Raw genomic sequence first — 24,851 nt, forward strand, 5'->3', positions numbered from 1 at the left:
GTGTCAAGTTTTCCAAAGCTTAGTAATAGGGGTATATTAGTATAATAATAATAATAAATATTTTATGTAGAAAATCGACTATATATTCAGGATACTCGAAAATAATGAAAGAACACGTATATAATTGAGATATATAAAATGTTTTTTTCGATCGGTTCTATCATAAAAGAATTTTTTGTCATCAGAGATCTCGTTTCAGTCAAATAGAATATTCGAACAAATCTTGCTATCAGTTCTCCTTCAAAGACGAATTAAAATCAAAGAACATGCACGATTTCAACAACCCAAGCATATAAGAGGGGAAAACAACAAAATTAAAGCAATTTCCCAAAATGATCTTCTACATTTTTTAAGATGACACAAGCCAATTCAATAAATTTTCTGACAAAATTGAGAAGCTAGCGATTTCACAACCAAGTTTGTGATGAATAGAGTAATAACAAAAAAAAACAATGACATTTCATTTTGAATATAGGTTAATCCGCCTCATTTAAACAATTTTTTTTTAATGAATGTATTTCATTAAAAAAAAAGTAAAAAGAGTACATAGTACAAATACCCTCATCTGTTCATCTTTAAATAGTACTCTATTACGCATGTTTCACACATGATAAATCGTAGCAGCAAGGGTCGTGACTTTCATTCTTTAATCGTTGAATTCCCTCTGTATGTTTGACGAAAAGCTTTGAGGATGGAAGTCGGCATACCCATAATCTTCTTCATGCCTAACTAATGTCGAATCTCATCCCAAATTAGTTTCGTTATTCTGCACTTGAAAAATAAATGCTCATTCGATTCTTCCACTTCTTTGCACAACAAGCACATTTTATCTTCAACAAATCCCAACCTATACCGAGTCAGTAGTCTACGATTCGCAAGGAACCACATTAAAATTCGGTGCTCTGGTAGAATGCATCCCCTAGACAGTAAATTACTCCAGGGCCATTTCCCTTTCGCTTGCACAAAGTAGTTATAAGCTTTCGACATTCCCTTTGGCTCTTGAAACCACGAGCGTAGTTTGGATGTCCCAAATACGATCTTTCATGTTTGCTCCTACTATTTACACACTAAATCTTCTTGGAATTATTTTGTGGGCTCATATAATTTAATTAATTTTACATAAACAAGCTATATAATAAAATACATAATAAAGTAATCTAATTAATTATGAGTTTCCAAAGTATTGAATAAATTGGTATCATCCACCTTATGTGTAGAAACTCAGTCCAATCAAGTCTTTTATAATGTGTCAAAGACTGCTAAGGTCATGATTTCACAGAGAATAACACATAATATATACGGCACACGTATTCTAGATATCTCTCATTCTCTCATCTAAGATAAAAATAAGATAGTCGATTATTTGATTTTTAGAAGATTCACAACTCCGAAGCTAGATCAATCAATGGATTCTGATACATGTTTACCGTTATTTATATTTTCTGATGATTTGACATAGATTCTTAATGTGTTGCGATATATGGATTTAATCAAATGATTTATTGATTTATTTTATCAAATCTCTAACAAATCCTTTGTTAAAATGGAGTAAACAAAAATTATGTAATAACAAAAAGAAAGAGAATAACCAATCCAAGTTTGGTGAGTAAGTTGTTCATTAGTCTTATTGATATGAGTCCCACTTTTTTGTTTACTTTGAGTGGTTGAACAAAGGAGAAAACCCCTCCATCCCCATTGATACCAAGAACCCTAAATTACACACACATAAATGGTAAATAAGAAATTTGACTAAATATATATATTTTAAAAAAATATTTTTTTTTGTTATTTGAATTGTATTTATAAATGAATTTAACACATATTTTGTTATATATATATATATATATATATAAAATGGAGTATAAATATATAGTTTTAAAAATAGATTTAAGACATGTGACATTCAACTAAATTTTCCATCGTTTTTCCACTGAGCAATTAGAAGCTGGAACCCTAATCAACAGATCTCTCAAAAACCGCAATTTCCCGTTCAAGCTCCGACCAATGATGTATGGCGGAGATCCTCAGCATCACCAGCAACAACACTCACGTCCGCCTCCTGGCCCGCCGCTGCCTCAACCACCACAGCACCCCAATCCTCACCAGTTCCAGCATCAGCAGCAGCCGCAACAGTTCCACCATCAGCAGATACATGATTTCCCGCGGGGTCCACACCCTCCCGCGGGTCCACCGCCGCCTCAAATAATGCGGCAACCTTCTGCTTCCTCCACTACTCTGAACACTCCCCCACCTGATTTTCAACACCCGTCTGCTCAGCCCTTTTTCTCTATGCAGCAGCCGTATGATGGTAGTAAATGTTTGGTTCTCATCTTCTTCTTTGTTTGTTATCTTAGTTGCTTCTTTTTATCTGATTTCTTTCAAGGTTACGTTTTTGCCATGTCGTTGTCTTTGTTTTCCTGGAATTTTAGTAATGTGGATAGATTTACACTAGAATTGCAGAAAATTTTGGTAATCAAAACATGTGGTCAATGAAGAGATCCCATTTGAAACATCAAATAACTCGAGCTTAATTGGAATCGTTCTTTGGTATTTGGCAATTTAAGACAAGTTATATTTATTATCATTTTGGATGTGTTTATGCTTGACAAATGGTACTTTTTTCTTGAATTATAAATTGAATATTAATTTTAACGCAGAAGCGAAGTATATCATTCGTCCATTTATTTTTATATTGTTTTATTTCTAGAATAAATATCGTCACAAGGACAAGTATTGGTGACCTTTCTGTCTTACCTTGTTTCTACACATTTGGCAGCTAATGCAGATAGTTTTGCTGCAAAAAGAATGAGGAAAATTGGACAAAGACGAGCAGTTGATTATACAAGTACTGTTGTACGATATATGCAGGTGATGCCTGTTACGAATGTTGACTATATTTTCTTATTGCGTAATATTTGGATGTAGCAATGTAAAGTTCGTAGTTGCACCATCAACAGCATCATAGCTTCAAAGTTGTTGATATAAATTCCATACAGTTGATTTGAACGGCTGTTTTTTTGGTCTAGTTTTCAGGTGCTCTTATATCTGATGGCAATACCACTTTAAGACTAACCTACCTGATCCTTCATTTGACCAATTTTTTGATATTTTTAGTTCTCTCCTCTCTCTCTTTTACATTTGAGAAAATACATCGACTTTGAGAATTTTATTGACTTACATATATGGATGATTGTATGGGATCATTCTATATGACCATATAAAGATTCTATCTTCTGCCTCCTGTTACCGGGTCTACTTTTATAATATCTTGCAAAAAGTATCATGTCGCGGTTATGATAAGCCTTAATTGAACATCACAATTAAGAAACGTGGGCGAAAAAAATTAGTGAGAGAATTTTTTGAAAATGCTCCCAACTATTTTCAAAATTCGAAAAAGGAGTTACCCTCACCGATCAACCTTCACATATATTTACTGAGAATTGTCGAGCCACAGGTCTACAATCTTCGGCGACGGCCGCCGGCCGCCCGCCGCCGACGATCGTCTGCACATTCCGCTTTCATAAAATCCTAAAATCGTTTATTTCCAGAGAGTTTATTCAAATGGGTGGGTCCTAAAGATACCGAATCGTCAACTATTTCACTACAAATACAGTCCAACTCCGACCAACCGAATCGTCAACTATTTCATTACAAACACAGTCCAACTCCGACCCTATATTCACCGTCTTTTAGCAAACTCAGAAATGTCAAGGTGGGAGAATAGTAAGTACCAAAGTGCTAAGGAGGTCGAAGAGATGAGAATAGAACAGAAATTATTCTTAGTCTCTGTGGGAAAAAGGAATGACTCTATCTGTGTGACGGAAAGAACAAGAAATGCGAGCTACATGCTGGAGCTAGACCGACAGAGTGCTCATTGGCTGAGGAGAATAATGTGTGATTACATTATTAACCCAAGATCATATAAAACATTTAACAGAATCAGACAGGGAGAAACTGTGGTGTCTGTGCAGAAAATTGCCAATAACAGAGGCAGCTATATTGAAGTGTCAAGATATGAAAGGTCGAACAAGAGACAGCGTATCATAATTCCAAGTGGAAGGTATGAAGAAGGATGGAGATGCATGGTGTTTTACTTTGACAGAGTTCTGAGCAATACAAAAATGAAAGCAGCATACCAAAAGATGGGTAAACAACAAATTCAACAGCCTATGAATCGTGGTAAGACAACTCAAAGCTACACAAGGTCAGGGGAAATAGATGCCCGGTCAGATTTTCGAAAGTGCTCGAGTAAAGAATGGAACAAAGCTTTGATTGTTACGAGAGATCGAGTGAATATATCCTGGGTAATGGTGAAAGAAGCAATTGGTAAGGCGGTGAAGCAGAAGGTTGAGATCTTCCCCTTCAAGGCAAATAAAGCAATGTGGTGGCCCAATAGTAGAGAGGATTATGAGTTCTACTCGAAAATTAATAGGTGCTTTCTGGAAAAGGGGATTTCTTTAAATTTTGAAAGCTGGAAGAGTGACACCAACATTGCAGAGGAAGTGTGGGAATGTTGCAATAGTTGGATTAGGATTTGTGGGTTACCGTGGGAAATGTGGACAACAGAGGTGTTTAAAAAAATAGGGGAGAAATGTGGGGGATTGGTGGACATCAGTCAAGATACAACGCTGCTCAAGGATTTATCGGCTGCTAAAATTAAAGTGGTGGGACTAGAAGGAGGTTTCATTAATAGCTCCTTGGTAATTCACACAGTAAGCGGTCCTCTGAAGATCCGTATTTATGTTGATTCTATCAACATTCCAGCGTACGAGATTTACGAAAAGCGTTCTTATGCACAAGTACTAGTTGATGGTGTGAGAACTACAGCCGGATGGGGGCGAGTGAGAAAACCAGTTGAGAATGATAATGGAATTCCTGATAGTGATTTTGTAGTGAAGAATCAGGACGACACAACATATTATCAGCAGGAAAAAACTGAAACAGCAATGGCAAACCAGGGAGATATGGGAAAAGATTCGGTATTGGGGGGAGAATATCCTTCGTCATACAATAAAAGGGATTACAGCAACTCTTGAGTCATTCAAGGAATGGAAGTGTTTGTTACAAAACAACAAGAAACTGTCCAAAAAGAGACAAGAAAAGGGACAACGAGAATTAGCAAAACCAGGTCTGAACCAATGTGTGGAGGGAAACACATCGGCATCATCAAAAGGGTTAGTCCTAAAGGGGCTGCACAGTTTGACAGAGGTTTCGTGCAATCACTGAACACAAACCATAAGGAAAAATCACAGCAGAAAACTTGTTCACAAGAATCGTGCAAACAAGAAAGGCTATTCGATGTGGTTTACTCAAGGAAAAAATCAAGGCTTAATTACAGTGGTTTCGACGTACAGGACTATGATGTGACAAAGAACAACACACAGAGGATGGAAGATGAAATAGTGCTTAAAGAAAATCATGGTTCATGGGAGGACAGAGAGCTCACAACTGATCGCGAAATTGTGCCGGAAGAAGATAGCGATTACAGTGATGTCGAATCTCATATTTCAGAAAGCTCGGACGCGACGATACACACCTGCTTGGGAGTGGAGGACATAGCCGATCTCTTCGCACCAATCTCTGATAAGGTACACAATAAAATCATTCCATCTGATAATCACGTACTTCACATTTCACTTAAGCCTTCTTCTTCTTCTGCATTCAATCGAGTCTCTGGGCAGGGGAGGGACTTTGAGGGTAGGGTAGATAATATGGTTGGTGATGAGTCGGGTATGGCCGAGATCAAAATTCATGACATTGAAAACAAAAGGGAGGGGCAGATGATGAATTCTGATTCGGAAAAAGATGTGGGATGCTTGGAGATGATGGGTGTACACATGGTTGAATTTAGGGATGAATGGAAGACGGCTGGGAAAAATGCAGGGGGAGGAAAAATTTTTCGATGAAGATTCTTTCTTGGAACATAAGAGGGGGAGGGTCGGCGACGAGGAGGGGCTTCATTCGTGATATGTTACGAAAAGAAAATCCTGATTTAGTAGTTCTACAAGAAACCAAAAAGGAATTTGTAGGAAGAAGTTTCATTTCAAGCGTATGGAAATCAAGGTTCGTTGAGTGGATTCATCTACCTTCCATTGGTAGATCGGGTGGGATTCTAGTGATGTGGGATCCAAGAGTGGTTAATGTTAAAGAGAATTTGATTGGGGAATTCACGGTTTCGATTTGCATTGAAAACGATAATGCTTTAGGATCTTGGTGGTTTACAGCAGTATACGGGCCATGTAAAGCACGACTAAGGAATTTCTTTTGGGATGAATTGGCAGGTTTGAGAGTGTTGTGTGGGACAAGATGGTGTTTGGGAGGTGATTTCAACGTGGTGCGATCTTTGAATGAAAAAATAAACAGCTACACTCAAACAACAAGCATGGATTGCTTCGATATGTTAGTGCAGGAATTAGAGTTGATTGATCCGACATTATTGAAATGCGAAATTTACATGGTCAAATTTGAGGGCAAATCCTATATGCTGCAGACTCGACAGGTTTTTGTTTTTGGGAGGATGGATGGAGATGTTCCCAGTCCATAGACAATATGTTCTGCCTCGAGTAACATCCGACCATTTCCCTATTGTTTTGGATACACAAAAAATGAAATGGGGACCGACTCCATTCCGATTTGAGAACATGTGGTTGCAGCATAAGAGTTTCAAAAAATATTTTACGGAATGGTGGAATAATACACAATGTCAAGGTTGGGAAGGCTACAAATTTATGAGGAAACTGAAATCTGTCAAGGAAAATATCAAGTTATGGAATGAAGAGGTGTTTGGACAAACTGAGTTGAGGGAAGCTGAACTGAAAAACAGAATTATTGTGTTGGACGAGATGGAGGGTCGAGGGAGGAGCAATGATGAAGGGGTGATGGAAAAAAAATTGATCAAATGTGAGCTGGAACAGCTGCTGTGCCGAAGAAATCAGATGCTATATCAAAAAGATGGAGATCAAAACACAAAGTTCTTCCACTCTCTGCTTAATCATCGAAGAAGCAACGGTATAATAAGTAGATTGGAAAAAGAAGACGGGGTGGTTGTGGAGGAAGAAGGTGAAATTTTCAAATGCATTGTAGATTATTTCCATAATTTGTACAAAAAGACACACACACATGGATTCGGGATTGAAGGTGTAGAGTGGAGGACCATTGACGATGGCATGAGGGCAGAAATTGAACAACCGTTTCTCGAGGATGAAGTTAAGAAAGCTGTTTTCGATTGTGATAGATGCAAAGCACCGGGACCGGATGGTTATACATTGGCAGCTTACCAGGACTGTTGGGAAGTGGTCAAGGGGGATTTAATGAAAGTTTTTGAGGAATTCTACCAAGGGGGGATTATCAACGGAATTACAAATGAATCGTATATTTGTTTGATACCAAAGAAAAAAGACTCACTACGAGTTAAAGATTTCAGACCCATTAGCCTTACAACGAGCTTATACAAAATAATCGCTAAAGTGTTGGCCACGAGGATGAAAAAGGTATTGAGACAAACAATTTCAGAGGCCCAAAATGCATTCATAGAAGGTAAACAAATTTTAGATTGTTGCTTGATTGCGAATGAGTTGGTGGACGAAGGGAAGAAGAAGAAAAAGAAGGGGTGGGTTTTTAAGATTGATTTCGAAAAGGCATATGACAATGTAGAGTGGGATTTCTTGGATTTCGTGCTACGGAAAAAGGGATTCGGAGAAAGATGGAGAAGATGGATAAGAGGATGCGTATCCAACGTTACTTTTTCGATAATGATCAATGGGAGACCGAGGGGGAAATTTGGATCAAGCCGAGGGCTTCGTCAGGGAGATCCAATGTCACCATTTTTGTTCAACATGGTAGTTGATGTTTTAGGAAGTTTGGTTGACAAAGCAAAAGACGAAAAATTAATAAGAGGGTTCGAGGTGGGCCGAGATAAGGTGGAGGTAACGCATATACAGTTTGCGGATGACACATTGTTCTTCGTTCAAAATAAGGCACATCTTGAATTTCTGGTCAAAATTTTAAAATCATTCAGTGACATGTCAGGACTTAGGATAAACTGGGAAAAGAGTGCATTACTGGGAGTATGTCAAGATGAAGTTGAAGAGGAGGAGATAGCACGGATGATTGGTTGTAAAAAGGAAAAATGGCCGATCAATTATTTGGGAGTGCCTTTAGGGGGTAACCCACTGGCTGCTGTATTTTGGGAACCTATATTGGTAGGGATTAGAAGAAAATTGGCATCGTGGAAAAAGGCTTTTTTGTCAAAAGGAGGAAGAAGTGTATTGATTGCCTCGGTGCTAAATGCACTTCCTATTTACTTTCTATCACTGTTCAGGGTTCCAAAAGGAGTCGCAGGGAAGATAGAAAAGACAATGAGAGATTTTTTGTGGGATGGAAACGAGGATGAATCGCATTGTCATATGGTAAGGTGGGAACAGGTTTGTAGACCAAAAGAGAAAGGAGGATTGGGTATTGGAAACATTTGTTTGAGGAACAAGTCGCTACTGGCAAAATGGTGGTGGAGGTTCACCGACGAGAATGACTCGCTGTGGAAAAGAGTTATACGGAGTAAATATGGGCTGCAAGATAATGGTTGGGACACGGGTTTGGCGAAGAATGTCACGTTTAGATGTCCGTGGAAATTTATCTCGAGTATTTACCCGACTTATCACCAACTAGTAAAATTAGAGGTTAGAGGGGGTAATAAATTCAGGTTCTGGGAGGATGTTTGGTGGGAGGATGTTTCTTTCCGGGAGTTATATCCTACTTTATATAATATCTCTTCGGCCAGGAACTCCAATATTTCACATTTCTTCAGTTTCGACAGTGTCTCAAATGCTAATTCTTGGAACTTTCATTTTCGACGCCAACTTCTTGAGGAGGAGTCTGTCTTGCTGCCATCTTTGGTAGAAAAGTTAGAAACGGTTAGGATTGTAGAGGGGGTTGATGATTTTATAGTTTGGGAAGGGGATCCATCTAGAAAGTTCACGGTCAAGTCTTTCTTTCGTTCGTTCTTCGCCAATCATAATTTTGCTTTTCAAAAAATCATTTGGAAGACTCCAATTCCTTCGAAGATTCAAATTTTTTCTTGGACGGCTATTCTTGGAAAATTACCAACTTCGGAGTTGATGCAAAAGAGATTGCCTAATTGTGCTATATCTCCCGGGTGGTGTGTGTTGTGTCGCAACGGGTTGGAATCGCAAGATCATATGCTGCTGCACTGTTCTTTCAGCAACCAGTTGTGGTCAAAGGCCTTGACAGAATTGAAGTTTTGTTGGGTACTACCGAACACAACTAAAGATTTGTACAACACAGACTTGGGGCATTGCGTTGGAAAAAGAGGAAGACTTTTTTGGAGAGTATTGATACATGGTATGTGCTGGGGCATATGGCTAGAGAGGAATCGAAGAATCTTTCAAGATGTGGAATATAGTGCGGAAGATTGTTGGGATAAAATAAAAATCAGCATAGTGAACTGGATTGGGATGCACAAAGAATTCAGGAGTTTGTCAACATCAGATCTTCTTAGGGATTTGACTTATGTTTACTGCTAAGTTGTGGTTCGAACTTTAATTATCTTTTCGGTGGATCACTGGTCCACTATATGTAACTTAATTTCATTACTTAATAAAATATGTTTCTTATAAAAAAAATTGAACATCACAATTGCTCCAACTTAATTTGTGTTATAGCTTGACTTAACATCGGTAGACATTTGTTTCATATTTTGTTCCTAGAATCTCCTTGAGTTTTGCAGAACTTTCTTAAGTCAAGAGGATGCTTTTTTTTACACATGATGTATTAATTTTTTTTTAATTCTGATTGCTGTTCTTGCTATCACTTAATCTTGAGATCCTATAAACAATTGTTCATACTGTGATTAATTTAGCTAGGTGGCAGAACTATAATATCTAATAACTTTTATGCAGCTGTCAAATCTATGATCTACACACACCTGTTGTTTAAAAATGCTATACACGCACCTGTCGTTAAAAAATGCTTTCACCTGGGTTTTTTTTTAAACCCAAAGAAAACTACAGAGGACTCTTTTTTCATTATTTTAATTACAGTCACCATATTCAAATGAGTGTGAAATGATTCCATTTTTGTTGCCTTAATGGTTCGTAAAGACAGTTGATTGGCCTGTTTGTTGTTTATGCATGCTTTGCAATCAGAAAAGACCTTTTATGTTAATGCAACTGAATAAAAAGCGTAATACAAATTGTCAAACAACCATTCTTAATGAAATTCTCTTGCTGTGGTAATTACCAGTACGGAAATCTGCTCTCATGTACTCATAGAATCTTAAAAGCATCTGACTTGGTGTTTACTGTACTTGAATAACCCAAGAGTCTTGCAGACTATTATTTTTATGTTATCACTTAACGATAGATAATGGTTAAGTGACGAAAAGAAAGAAGTGAGTCAATTGTAGACAAATAGGCAATATGAGACCTGCACAAAAGAATGTAATAGACCTGTGAACTCTATCAATAAGAATTGTTTTCGTAGACTCACTCACAGTTTCCTTCTTTCTCAGATGAAATACTCTAGAAAAAACACACTGTTTCCCTGTTTTGAGATATGTATTTCAATGCTTTTGGGTCCATCTCTATCTTTTTTGTGTTTGAAGTCTAAAGCCTCACAAGTGTTGTCAGTTTTCTAGAGGATTTTGAGTAGGATTCCTAGCTGTTCTTGGATTTCCACCCTTTCGGCTCATCTTACAGAAACTGAATGTGTAATAAGATAAATAAATTAAAAATTAGAAAATAGAAAGGGATTGGGATGTCTGTATAAGTTTGGAGAGTAAGTTTTCGATTTGGATGAAGATACTCTAAGTTGGTGATTGGAGGCAGAGGCATCTGATGTGCAATAAAAAAAATCCCGGCTCTCAAGATACTAAGTCGGTAATGCCATGTTGTTTTGTGGACCTAAGCTGTCCGATTGTCTTGTCAAATTATGAGGTCATAGTAAATATTGGGGTGGGTTCTGCTGTAGTGGAGTAGGGTTATGCTTAAACTTAGAGATTAGCAAAATTGATGTTTTTGGTGTGTTCTTTCAGTTTTATGTTCTGTTTTATCTATCATTCTGAGTTGTAATACGAGGTTCTTCAACTTATGTATCATGATGTATGCTCAAGTTTCCGTTTTCTTCTTTCTTTTGTCAGATTCTCATGTTCCAGCCCAACTCAAGAGATAGGACTGTATTGCAGCCTACCCTAGCCGCCGCTATTGATGTTTGTTAACTTCCTTTCTTGAATCACATTACTTATTATCAGGCATAGTTATGAAAATCATCATCTTCATGTCATATATTTGACTGTTCTTTGAGAAGGAGCTCTTCTTCAAAGAAATGTGGATAATTATGTATTCCAGTCACTTTTACCCATTTATGACAGTGCTCACTTTCCTTCCCTTGTCCCTCCTTGATCATTGTACGCAGATGTTACCTGCTATAGCGTACTCAGATAACCCATCAACAAGTTTCACAGCAAAGTTTGTACATACATCATTGAATAAAAATCGTTGTTCGATTAATCGAGTTCTGGTAAGTTGAAAGAACTAACCTCCAGTTCTTACTTTTTTTAATTTTCTGATGTCATGTAGCATATCTCTCGATGCATTGACTTCAGCAACCTGACACCTTTTCACTGTGGTTAATAGTTGTAATTTTACCAGTACAAGACGATCATGATGCTTCACTTCCTCTTTTTCATCTCAAATATGGGTGTTTGCACCAAATTTTATATCCTAACTGAAGATTTTGTTTCGTCTTCTCTTTTTTTGAATGAAATTCTACACTTCACTAAAAATTTAATTCTCTGGTTGATTGTTGTTTCCTTCATTACGTAGGCCTGTATTTTGATTGTAAGCCGAGAAGATTTCTTTCTTCATGGGTGTCAATTTTCCTTATCAAGTAATTGGACAATTGTTCGTTAGAACTGCCAAATGGTGTTTAATACTTGCTAGAACTGTCCATTGGATTTTGTGCTTACTGCTGGGCAATTCAACCACAATGGTCGGCCTATATTTAACTGGAAGTCTGAAACAATGAAGAGTTATCAGAAGGAGCCCACACCTACAGTATAGGCAGGTCGCTGTACTCATGGTTGTGACAACCTCAGTCTGAGATGTTAGCATGTTTGCCATTTAATTTAGAGGATTGAGAGAATTAAAACAAGAAATAGAAGTTTTTGAATGAGTCGCCATGTCTATTAAATAATATGTATAGTGCTCAGTTATTCCTAATTTTCCAAGTTTCTTATTATGATATAGGCTATGTGATGTAGCAAGTCATCCACTCAATTTCAACCTTCTTTTCCCAAGACCAGAATTTGTTGTTCTGTTACGTTCTTTTGTATGCTAAAATTGATCTGTTGAAATTGCATTGAACTTAGTATTGCTGTTGTTCTACAATAAATCCCAAATATCTAAGGATTTTAGGTGATGAATACGTAGGTTTTTGTCGTCTTAGTTTAATGTATTTGCATTTGCTGGCAGTGGACTCCTAGTGGTAGACGTCTTATTACAGGATCTCAGAGTGGGGAATTCACACTTTGGAATGGACAGTCATTTAATTTTGAAATGATATTACAGGTATTTCGTGTTAATAGCTGATTCATATTGTTTGAGTAAAGTGTAATCATATGAATTTTTTATTGACAGGCTCATGAACAAGCTGTCAGATCAATGGTTTGGAGTTATAATGAGAACTGGATGGTCACTGGGGATGATGGTGGCTCAATAAAGTAATCTAGTGTTCAGGCAAATATTGTCAAGAGTTTTTCATTAGTTTGTTGGGCAAAGCCATGACAGGCATCTGGTTGCAGGTATTGGCAAAATAACATGAACAACGTGAAAGCCAATAAATCTGCTCACAAAGAATCAGTCCGTGGCTTAAGGTATATGTACATGCTCAAAGGAGGTTATATAATAGCGATCATCTCTCTTTATTTTTCTTGGGATGGGTTGCATTCAGCTCCACAATTGCTGATTTTCAACTAGTTTTTTATGTGGTGATGACAAACACAAGGTAGAACTTTGTTTGATGGGTGTAAAGAACCAAGCTGATTTTTGTGAGGTTTTTTTATCTGTCTCCACATTAATATTAGAGTTTTTAGTTTTCAAACTTGAGTTGAGCTTAAATTGACTAGAATATTTTTTGAGCCCAACTCTAAGTTCAAAATATTTTGTTTTATCGTGTAATTTGTTATATATTTTTTTACTTTAGCTTGTTAATTTTATGCTATATTTTTTTAATAGTTTGACCCACAAAGTTCTGTTGACTAGAAGTGTTCAGGCTTTTGTTTTTTCCTATCAAACCAAATTTCTAATATTCTCAACGCGTATCAAGTAATTTCCATTTTATGATTTTTGTACAAGTGCTACAATTTCACCTCCATTGTATATAAAAAAATTTATTCTATCTCTAGCCTTAATTAAAATTTTCATCTTTCATAGCAACCCCTAAAATTTCCATGGCTGAGGATTCAGCTGCAGATCTAGGAACCGCACATGAGCTGGACTTTGGGTGATGTTAATGGTGTATGACGATGCAATTGACGATGTTGATTGAACTTAAAAAAACCAAGCCATCACTAATATTTAGAATGGGTTTATGCTTTTTACATTTATTTTTAAGTTCAATAGTTTACCTACGATTGTGTCTTTACCCCAATTTCCTCCTATAGATCTTGCAGTCGATAGTTTCTGATTCTGTTTTTTGGTTTTTTTTACACTATTTTCTGTTGTTTTTTTCATTATCAGCTTCATTTGATGGTTAGGATCGAGTCATTGTCAAACATTTAAGTAGAGTTTAAACCTTCAATTTTCATGTATTAGAATTTGTATCAAGCTCGAACCAGCTCTAACGTTATTAGATTAAAAAATCAAATTAAAAAAATTAGCTAATATGCAGCTCGATATAGTTCATTTACACTGGACCCCCATTGTGGTCCTGCACTCCACGTAATTGAACCAGCGTAGTACTAAGTGCACAAACTAAGATGTGGAGTGCAATATATCTCTACTTCTCTACATTGTACTGTTAACATTATTTCCTTAGTTGTAATATTTAGACAGGGAAAACTGCTTCTGGATGATTTCTTTGATCAAAATTCAGTTACTTTCATTCATTTTCTGTTTGACAAGCACGCGCTAACTTCATCCATGTTACATGTTGGCCAGCTTCTGCAGGACAGATTTGAAGTTTTGCTCCTGTTCTGATGACACAACTGTTAAAGTCTGGGACTTTGCTAGGTGTCAAGAGGAGCGATCATTATCCGGTAATGTCCACAAAGTGTCGATCAAGGACTGATTTTATTTTGACTATGTTTACTCTTGGCTGTTGCAGTATTTCTTTATTTCCCCGTATGGGCTACACGAGGAAATGGTTAAATCACTGAACGATAGCATTTGACCCAAGATTAGAGAATACTTTGCAAAATTTCTGTTGCTGCCTATGGAAATCACCAATTCTCAGCCATATGGTGCTGATCTTTTAAGCTGACTATTTTGGATAAACCTCTGATTTTAGAATAGCCATGATTTTATGGTCTGACATCTCATGAATACACCAGACAAGTCCTCAACTGCATCAATTTTTCTTTCCATTACATGATGCGACCCAGAATTATTTAAATGTTATCTTTTAATATCATACACACAAAAGATCAGTTGATAGGTATCATCTTTCCCTGCAAAAGTTATCCTATAGATGAAGGAAAAGTTAAATAAAACAGGGATCTGCCGGTTCGAAATGGTAACTTATGCATGGTGGTCATGGTTGGGATATAAGTGCGATTACTGACACACTACAAACGTATCACTTCTACAACCTAATGCTCACATAAAATAACCTATAAATTTCTTGTGTCATTTGAACTCAGGCAGGCCACGGTTGGGATGTAAAGTGTGTTGACTGGCATCCTAGCAAGTCATTATTGGTCTCGGGTGCGTGCTCTATCACTTCAGTCATTTTGAAACTCTTTAGTTTATGTGAATCGTATTGTTAGCAAATGAAGTGGTGTATTTTCACAGGTGGGAAGGACAATCTTGTCAAGCTATGGGATGCTAAGTCGGGGAGAGAACTCTGTTCATTGTAATCAACTGGCTATTGCACATTCTTTTTTAAATCAAATTTCAGTTACATTTAAATTTCATAGCTTGATTTAATTGAACACAAGTTTTGGCTTGTCAGTCATGGACACAAGAATACAGTTCTGTGTGTGAGTTGGAATCAAAACGGTAATTGGGTCTTAACAGCTTCAAAAGACCAAATCATCAAGGTAATACTGTCTTTTACTTCTATATGGTCCTTAATTGAAATGCTGTCCCCCATGTCTTATTGTCTCCGTCAATGCGTAAGAAGTTGAAAGGTTGGATAGTGGAGGGGTTGAAATTTAAAAAAGAACGGGAATATGCAAGACTTCAATTATTTCTCTACGGTTCTTGAGAATTTTTTTCGCTGTCAGCTTTATGATATAAGGGCGATGAAGGAGCTTCAATCTTTTCGTGGGCACCGAAAGGATGTCACAGGTAATGAAGGTCTTAGTGCATTAGAGATGCTTTATTTTACTAGAGAATACGCATTGGTTGCTTGCGATGCGAGTGTCATTTGTTTTTGTTTATTCATTTATATGTATCGGCTCTTAAGAAATGTCACAAGACTTTTAGATGTACATTTAGCTTAATAGATTTTTAGGTGTCCATTTATTTAGGGTTTTTAGGTTTATTTATGATTTATGAATATAAACAATAGTACATTAAATGAAAGGGTTTAGTTCTCATTTTCATAGGGAGAGATATTAAATAGGTATACAGATATCCAGTATTCAGCTTCTATCTCGACATTCTTCCTCATGCCAGAATCAAATTCATAGTTTGGAGCACGAAGATGAAAACAAGCTAGCTTATTCTTTTAGAAGATTTGGCTATTTGTGTTGAAGGAGCGGAAGAAGTTTGAATCTGTTAACTTGCTGAATGAGAGAGCTCTCTACCTTCTTCGCTTTTGCACCAGCCTCTGAGACCACACTTTTCTTTTTGATATTCCAAGTCGCATTAACTTCTGATACATAATACAATAATCTGGTGTTGATTTTCTACCTTTACCAGCTTCTTAACTTGAGTCCGAATAGATTTCAATATTAAGATGTTTTTAGTTTTGTGATGTATACATTTCACTTGAGATTTTTTAATGTTAGTATCTTAAGTAGCCTTCCAATGAACAACCTTAAGCTTCTTCAAGAATTCTGTTGCAAATGGCATCACATGATGCCAACACTTACTTTCACCATTGTTATTTAATAACAGTATAATCACATCTCGCGAAATGTATCTTGCAAGTTACGCAGATCTCCTATGCAGAGCATGAACATACAATTCAAATGTTTATGACTTAAATATTCCATTCATTCAATTTCAACATTGTTTTAGCTAGGGATTTAACGATATTGGCTTAAGAGTTATACTTTTAATCACTAGATAATAGATTAACATCCTAAACGAAAAAATTAAGCTTTCAGTGAAAGAAGATTGACAATATTTCTTCACGCGTTGTGGTACACTATTTGTGTGTACTATATCCAGAGATTCATTTTCATCTATAATTGTGCATGATGGCTCATGACCACATACTTATTCATTGTCCTTTCACGAGCTGTCTTTGGTTTAGAGCTTTGGAGGATATGAGTTTGGTATGGGTAATTCCAAGATTTTCGCACGAGCTATTTGCTGTAGATCTTGGACGTGAACTGAGAAAGAAGTGTAGAATTTTTTGTACAGTGATTATTCATTGTATTTGTTGCTCAGTTTGGTTGTAGCGGAATAGAATGATTTTCGACAATCTATAATGGTAAGTTGAAGAGTGTTTGGACAATATTAAGATTTGAGTATCTAGCTGGATTGAGAAGCATATAGAGTCGAAGAATTTTTTGATCTCACATTTATTGAAGGATTGGAGTTATATATGTTGTTGATCATGGCATTGTTTTTCCTTTTCTCCTGTGCGATCACTTGTCTGCTTCTTGTAATTAATAACTTTAATTATTTAATATAATTTCGTTTCCGATAAAAAAAGAGACTGCAAGTTGAACAAGTAGATTGGGAATACAAAATACAGATATTCTCTTAATGAAAATAAAGTTTCTGTATGACCAGTTGCATTAAGGTCTTTGCAGTGTGTGGATGTAATTATATCTGGTAGTTTCTTCTTGATGTCTTGTGTGAGAGCTGTAAACCAAAAAGTCGAGGCTTGGTGATTTGAGAACCTGGAATGTTTGTTTGGTTTAAAGCTTAATTATATAATTTGGAATCTTTCTTAGGATAAAGCTTGAAACAAGTAAAATAGATAAACAGTGGCTAAATCTGACTTTTCTGATTAATTATTTATTTGACTGGCTTTTATTATTGCTCTTATACATATTTTGGTTTAATCTGATCCTGCATTTGTATTTTAATTATCACAGCACTAGCTTGGCATCCATTTCATGAAGACTACTTTGTTAGTGGGAGTTTTGATGGATCAATTTTCCATTGGCTGGTTGGGTAAATTGTTCGCTGTGATCCTTGATATTTCTGTATAGTTTTATGTTGAAGTCCTTGAGTTTCAACTCTTACTTTCCAAGTGTGCAAATCACTGCTTCTCTTCAAAACCTTTTATGGATGACTTTACATGTATATCTTGTTCAATGGATGAAGATTGTTTAATCTTTTATTGAGATTTGTTATGGTAAGGAGCTTCCAAGGAGGCTTCTATTTTTTTGGTTTTGGAATACTTGATCAATTCATTGACAACAAATTTTGATGCAATGCCTCAAAGTAGGTAAATTGATTAATAACACCATAAACTTGCCAAAGCATGGTAGATCTCTATGTTTCAAATCAGGTCATTCAAATGATGCTAATTTAATTAAAAAAATCAGTTTTAGTTATCGAATTTTTATAAAAGTTAGTTAAATTTTTGGTGAAAAATAGATTAAATATTAAATTGTTTATAAATAAAAAATTGAGTAGTTTATGAATTTTCAAATCATACAAAATGTTAAACCCTTCATCTTTGCTCTTTAATCTGCTCGTTTCTTGAATACAAATTTCGCATATTCACTTTGTTATGTTGATGAAAATAGTTGCATATTTAATTCTGCAAGTTAATACTTGTGGTTATTAAATATTTTAGACTTATTGTTGAGTGAGAAGAGCTAGTTTTATATCCATTCTTCTGTTTTTTGGTTGCAACCAATCTTTTTATACACGCCACAATAATTTTCTTAGCTGTAATATTAATTAGCAATACTTTTTTTGAAATTTAATTTTCATTTTCCAGCATTAGTTTTCTTATGCAGAAGGAGAAATTTTAATTATTTATGGGCAGAACTTGTCAAAACTGTGACAGAAGAGGTTCTTTCACAATTCTTCATAAGAACCGAAACTATGGTGGTTGTGCGTCATTGTTTCCTGTATAGACTATAGAGTATTTCAAGATAACATGGATACACATGAATTCTGAGCACCGCTCTTTACTAATTTCTAGCTTTCTGTTACCTGCTGACATCTTGTGAAAATTGAGGATTATTAAATTATTCGAGTTTTGTCATATTTAAGTATCTTTCACCATTTGGATTTCCTAAAAAGTTTTTGATTTGGTTGTTGCTTTGTATAAGCAATACTAAGGCTTCTAATTTCTCTGCAGTACGGGTATGATGTGCTCTACTGGCAGCATGAAAGTTGCGAGGGAATATCCATTAATTGTCGCCAATTCTCATCTTATTTTATGTGGGCAGGCATGAATCTCCCCAGGTTGAAATACAGAATGCGCATGATAACAGTGTTTGGGACCTTGCATGGCATCCTATTGGATACATTCTATGCAGGTAACAATTTATCTGTAAGCAGATATTTGACGTGTGTTACTGTGTATGAGTGCATGTTAAGAATGTCGGGAAGTACAGTGTTGCTTTTGTCCATTTAAAATAGAAATAGCAGTAGACATCTCAATTTTTCATGTCATTCTAATTTGTTTTTTGAGAAATTGTATGGCCTGAAAAAGAGCTTTGTTTTCTGTATTTTTTCTTTACATTTTTTTATCGTTTCAATGATTATACTGGTTTTACATTTATTTCGGTCTTAACTTGGATGAAATCTAGCATTCATTAAATGTTCCAGATTTGTGGTGCTTGAAACCAATGTTTTTTTTTGATCAGAAACTATTATTTTATTAGAATAATGTAATTAAGTTACATATCAGGTGGATGAGTGATCCACAATCCACCTCAAGAAATAAATACTACTGATTTTTAAGAGCAAACAAAACACTAATCCTTAACTAAGTCGGATAGCAGTTGATGCTGAAACGAGGGTATGGTAAGTGTCCATCTCGCGACTCTTAATCTGATCTTCTCCCATAAATCCTCCCAAGAGTTTTCCGTGTCGTTGAAAATTCTGTTATTGCGCTCCATCCATGTCGACCAAAAGATACAATGAATAATAATGCTCCAGAAATTCCTAAGTCCCTTGTCAGTGAGATATCCATGCTCCATAAGAAACACGTCTTTCGAATTTTGAGGAAAAGTCCACTCGAATCATGAAAGAATAAACCATGATGTGACTAAAACAGTCTTTGTTTATTTGGTACTTGATTGATGTTGGTCTTCAAAAAATACAACAATCGTTCTTATACAACTAAGTTAACGTCTTGCTGCTATTTTTTTCACCCTTTTTTTTACAATCCTGGTTTGAGAGACTACTGCATCTGTAGGATATATGTAGTTTCTTCAATTTTTCCTCTGAGAATTTTCATGATCCCTGCTGAATTATGAATTTATAAGAGTGGGGCCTACAGAAGTAGAGGAGATCCCCCTTTCACTTGAACGTGTCTGATTCCTTAAGTTTTCTCTTATATCAACTGTAAAAACTTAAAGAAAATACTATACTTAGGAACATGATTTCGACTAAACGTTATCTGTTTTTGGGTTGTTAGGAAGATTAGCAGAGCTAGATGCCATTGCTACACATTGAGCTTTTGAACAGAATGTAATTTCTTTTGATCCAAAGTGCACCAACTATGTTTACTGAGATGTGTTTTGGGTTGTTGGAACCTTTTAGGGACATATTTTTCTGCAGTTTTGCATCTCTGAATTAAATTTGGCTTCGAACCCTGGTGTTTGCTTTCTACTATTTCTCAGTTCCCCCTTTCTTTTAAACTTGTGTGCTGCAGTTATAGAACTTCATTTTTTCATAGCGCCTATTGTCTTCCATTTGATTCAGATTTATTTTTTCTTATTTCCATCGATCCACCGTCTCCTTTCCCATGTAATAGTGAAGAGCGTCCCATGTAAACCAGAAATAAATAAATAAAGAGAAAAAAAACTATTTTATGCAACTACAAAGCTGGCACTTCATTGACTTTGAAGTTTTTATATTGGGTGTAGCACAAGGATTGAAGAGCTCTAAGTTAAATGTTTCCAACTGTTTTACCAGAAAGCGAAGAAGGGGAGCTATTTATGCGTGTCCATGTTTAAATAAGGCTGCCCTATCTGATCCATTGTGTTTAAAACCATAACTCTTAACAATAACAAATATTTTGAAGCATACTAAAATATAATTGTGTTGGCACATATTTATAGCCTATGTTACATTGCAAAGATATTAAATTTGGAAGTAAAATTTGAAATTATTGAAACGGCTAAATTTTCCAAAGTTTTGGGCATTGAGCAAAGGTATGAACCAACTTGCGTGCAATACATTTTTTACTTTTCATTCAGTTTGGAAGAGCATGATCATTTGCTAGTTGTTTTAAAATTTGATATAGGTTAATTGAATAAGATTAGTTCCAAGGCGGTGAGAATGATAATTTTTCAACCGACTGTACTTGTTTTTTTTGCAGTGGAGGAAATGATCATGCAACAAAATTTTGGTGCAGAAACAGGCCTGGTGACACTTCACGTGATAAATTCATCCCTGGACAAAATCAAGGTTAATTTTCACTTGGATATAATGTGTCATTTTCCAATTGCGTCGTTGGCCTATTTCAGAACTAGTATAAACTTGAGGTTTTTAAGATAGCTACACACTGTTTTTTAAACTGTCTTTGATGTTTTTAACATAGATGATATTTACTGATAAAATAATGTTTACATAGAGGAGAAGATATCCTCTTAATATCTTATTGTTAATGTAATGTTTTCATTGGGACTATCTTATATTGAACTTGTTTCTTCTCCTGGCACGTTGAACCGACAGCCGTTGAAAATTTTAGTTTTTGACAGCTCGTGACCTCTAGAAAAGTAATGTTTTAATATTTTAGTAGGTATCAGCGAGCAAAGTCCTGCTTTAGGAGGCCGGGTTCCTGGTCCTTTCCAAGTACCCGAGCTCCCGACAACCCCTGGTCCATTTGGAATGGGGTTGCCTCGGAATGAGGGAACAATCCCAGGAATTGGAGTTGCAATGCCGCTCTCTGTTAATTCTCTTGATTCATCTGTTCAAGGAGATCAGAAGGCACCCCCTCTATCAGTTTCGATGGCTATGGGAGCCCCTCCTCTGCCGCCTGGTCCACACCCATCTCTTCTCGTGAGCAACCAACATCAGTCTTATCAACAAAATTCTGCGCAAGCCCAACATCACCAATCTTTACAGCAGCACATGTCCTCTTTGCCATTTCCGGCACAAAATCTGCCTCAGCAGCAGCCCACTTCTCGTTTACCTTTTGTACCGCATCCTCATTTACCTCGTCCCCCACTACAGATGCAACCACATAATATGCCTGCAAATGCACCATTTTCAATGTCAGGATCTTTGCCTAATCCATCCATGCCAAGTTCAGTCCTAGTACCAATGCCCGGTCAAATGGTAAGAAACTATGGTGGGCCAAGTGGCACAATAACACAAATTCTGCTAGATAACGACTTTGAGCTACATTTTAAATGCATTCCTGTTTCTCCATGTGATAGGGTGGTATGAATCAAATGGGTCCACCGTTGGCCCAAGGTCATTTTATGGGCATGAATCCCATGCCTTCTGGATCAGGACCACCGGGAAATATCCCTCCAGGTGGAATTGCAAATGTGTTGCCCAACATGCAGGGCTCTTCCAACACAATTGGCATTCAAATGTATCCTCCTGGTGGTGGCTTCAGCAGGCCTCAAGCTGGGCAGATGCCAATGATGCCTGGACTTAATCATTACCCGGTGAGTAACTTTAGGCACCACCATTAACCGCCTGGTAAAATCTTATAATTTTGTTCCATTATATTCAGCTACGCATTACGACATCTCCTTGAAAATTGGATGTTCCCCCTTATATTTGTTATTTGCATATGACAATGCACAGATGCAGCTGGATAATAATTCCTTGTCGACTGCAGACTTACGTGGTTTTTTAAATCTGAATAGTGTCAGTAATCACTTAATCCTGTTACTAGTTTGTAAAACACGGCCTCACTGTTAAACGAAGTGAGCTCTTTGTTGTGTCTTAAAGTCTTTTAATGTACCTTTTACTGTCATCTCTGTGTAATTGAGTCTTCTTCATACAACTAGATTCTACGACATTATGTCTTAGTGCATCTTGCTCCGACAGGCGCATATCTGGCTTTGTATCTTGCACCGCTGTAGGCTCCTATTTTTCCTGGTCTTTATCTACAATGTCTTGGGCCATGTGTCGCAGTTTTCCACTTTTTGAGTCATTTTGGCCCACACTTTACCTGATTGAGAACGAGTATTTATGTTAAGTAATGATTATATTAAGAGATATGAAAATGAGTTTTTATAAAATATTATAAAATAAGATAATTATGTTGCTTTCTTAAAAAATGAGAAATTATTGTCCGAAAACAATAACATTGCCTGAATTTTTTCCTAGGGATCAGCATTCTAATATTGCAGAGGTGATATCTGATGCTGAAACATATCAAATTCTTAAATAATTCCTTCAGTGGGCCAATAAAAACATTTTAACTTCTTGACGTCATTTTGTATGTCTTCATTACCGTAACAATCGTATCGATCAGAAATATTTTTGGTATGTCTTCTCTTATCAATTTATCGATTTTTGTCGTCTCCGTCTCATGTGGTTAATAGGTTTCTATTGTGTCGCTATATTCAAGTATAGACTATAGTCGTTTTGTTAATAGGTTTCTGTTGTGTCACTCTATTCAAGTTTAGACTAATGTAGTTGCTTACTACTTGCTGCAGTCTGGAAATGCGAATTCACCTGGAATGCAGACAAATTTTAGCATTCAGTCGGGGATTCCTCCACCTTTGCCCCCAGGCCCTCCACCACATGGTCAATCTCATCAGTAAAATCACTTTAGTTAGTTATGTTTTGTATCCAGCCCTTAGGCAGGAAAATGGTGGACACATAATCATTGTAACCTGAATCTGTCATGACGAAATTTTACTGATTTATAGCTAGTCAGGCGTTAAATTATTTCTGATTCTTGTACTGGGTTTTATATATTGCCAAATTATTGTCAGGTGAGAATTGAAGATTAATTTGTGTTCAGCGTGGACTCATTGGTTTTGATTTCTCTGAATACTTGGTTACTTGAAAGTGTACTGGATTCTACGTGTAATAGAAGTTCTCATTCGAGAAAATGTCGTCATTTGCAGTGTGTACATTCCATGTCTTGTTATTACGATATATCGAACGTTAATCCGTTTAGAAATGAGTAGGGGAGAGGGATTCAAAGCCATAGCGTTTAAGAATTCGTAAAGGAGTATGCCTAATAAACCAAAATTTGTATTACATTTGTGGGCGAAAAGTTCATCTTAACCGTCTATCGATATGCAATACCTACTGATTTAGTAATCTGATCCTCTCTCGCTAGAACCAGAATCAGCCACGCGTTCACCTCCAATCATATTGTAGACGACCCTTCTTGCGACATATTTTTCAGATCTGAAGTCATATCAAAATATTTTCATGACATATTTTTCAGATCTGAAGTCATATCAAAATATTTTCAAATAAAATATATTTTTCCAAATCTGGATCCAAAAAAATCTCCAAAACTTTAAACAAATATCAACGATTCAAGCATGAGTATCTCTGATATCACTTTCTCGGAAAAATTCACATAAACCACACAATCCATTATGTTAAATCATTAAGAATCTAACTGAAAACATAAGTAGAAGCGTATCTGGAACTATAATCCTGAATTTTTTAGAATATGTCTTTGATCTTCCAGATCTATATACTTTTTTCCTTAAAAGAATAATTTAGTTTTCTCTTCTACACTATTTTCTTAATGAGAGAGAATAAGGAACATGATTACACGTGATTTGGGGAACATGACTCATATATAGATAATGTCTGTCTCTATTTTCTGATATTTTTGTTCTAGTCAATCGTAAAAACAGAAATTATACTTTCGTCTTTACACATTAAAGACCCACAATCTATTAGATACATTAAAGCCTAATAATCGGGTCTTTTAACAGATTATAGCAATTTCTATTCTCCATTAACAATCTACGGTAGTTTTCAAAAACTTATTAAAATATTGTAAAAAAAAATTTTAAAAAAAGTAAAACTTTTACTCCCCCGCCCTTCCAAATGGGGGGCGGGGAGGGAGTAATTGTTTCACCTCCCCCGCCTGTAGGGGAGGGTGGGGAGGGTAGAAACTAATTTTAAATTCTCCCCCGCATGTCGTACAAGTAGGGGAGAGTTAATTATTTTTAAAATATTGCCCGCCTCCGCAGAAGGCAGGGCAGAAAAATTAATTTTAAATTTTAACCGCCTTTTGCATAGGCGGGGGATATATTTTTAAATTATATTATTTCAAATGCTTGCTCGCCTATTGCAGTGGCGGGCGAATTTAAATACTTTAAAAGTAGAATTCTTCTATATATATACATGAGAAGTTCACTCACA

At 36.2% G+C, this 24,851-nt stretch overlaps 1 protein-coding gene across 2 annotated transcripts; it reads left to right on the forward strand.

The window, feature by feature from the left end:
- Positions 1 to 1,900: 1,900 nt before the first annotated feature.
- Positions 1,901 to 23,477, forward strand: LOC140814638 (flowering time control protein FY). Of its 2 annotated transcripts, none has more exons than XM_073173677.1 (18): positions 1,901 to 2,308; positions 2,777 to 2,868; positions 11,153 to 11,221; positions 11,428 to 11,532; positions 12,486 to 12,581; positions 12,651 to 12,733; positions 12,815 to 12,886; positions 14,172 to 14,269; positions 14,877 to 14,936; positions 15,024 to 15,084; positions 15,184 to 15,271; positions 15,458 to 15,521; positions 17,450 to 17,528; positions 18,764 to 18,853; positions 20,866 to 20,954; positions 21,286 to 21,827; positions 21,929 to 22,165; positions 23,168 to 23,477. In XM_073173677.1, exons 1-18 carry the CDS (start codon positions 2,005 to 2,007, stop codon positions 23,273 to 23,275), a joined length of 2,337 nt encoding a protein of 778 aa, XP_073029778.1. In that variant the 5' UTR covers positions 1,901 to 2,004; the 3' UTR covers positions 23,276 to 23,477. The 2 variants fall into 2 exon arrangements, with proteins under 2 accessions (XP_073029778.1, XP_073029779.1); XM_073173678.1 differs by having other exon boundaries at positions 21,289 to 21,827.
- Positions 23,478 to 24,851: the final 1,374 nt, after the last annotated feature.

The sequence above is a fragment of the Primulina eburnea genome, chromosome 15 (genome assembly GCF_022965805.1).
Source record: "Primulina eburnea isolate SZY01 chromosome 15, ASM2296580v1, whole genome shotgun sequence".
NCBI classification, from domain to species: domain Eukaryota; kingdom Viridiplantae; phylum Streptophyta; class Magnoliopsida; order Lamiales; family Gesneriaceae; genus Primulina; species Primulina eburnea.

Coding starts and splice junctions, on each gene's coding strand:
- LOC140814638 (XM_073173677.1), top strand. CDS start 2,005: ATGATGTATGGCGGAGATCCTCAGCATCACCAGCAACAACACTCACGT. Junction 12,582..12,650: donor ATTTTGAAATGATATTACAG/GTATTTCGTGTT, acceptor TTTTATTGACAG/GCTCATGAACAAGCTGTCAG. Junction 15,085..15,183: donor GGGAGAGAACTCTGTTCATT/GTAATCAACTGG, acceptor TTGGCTTGTCAG/TCATGGACACAAGAATACAG.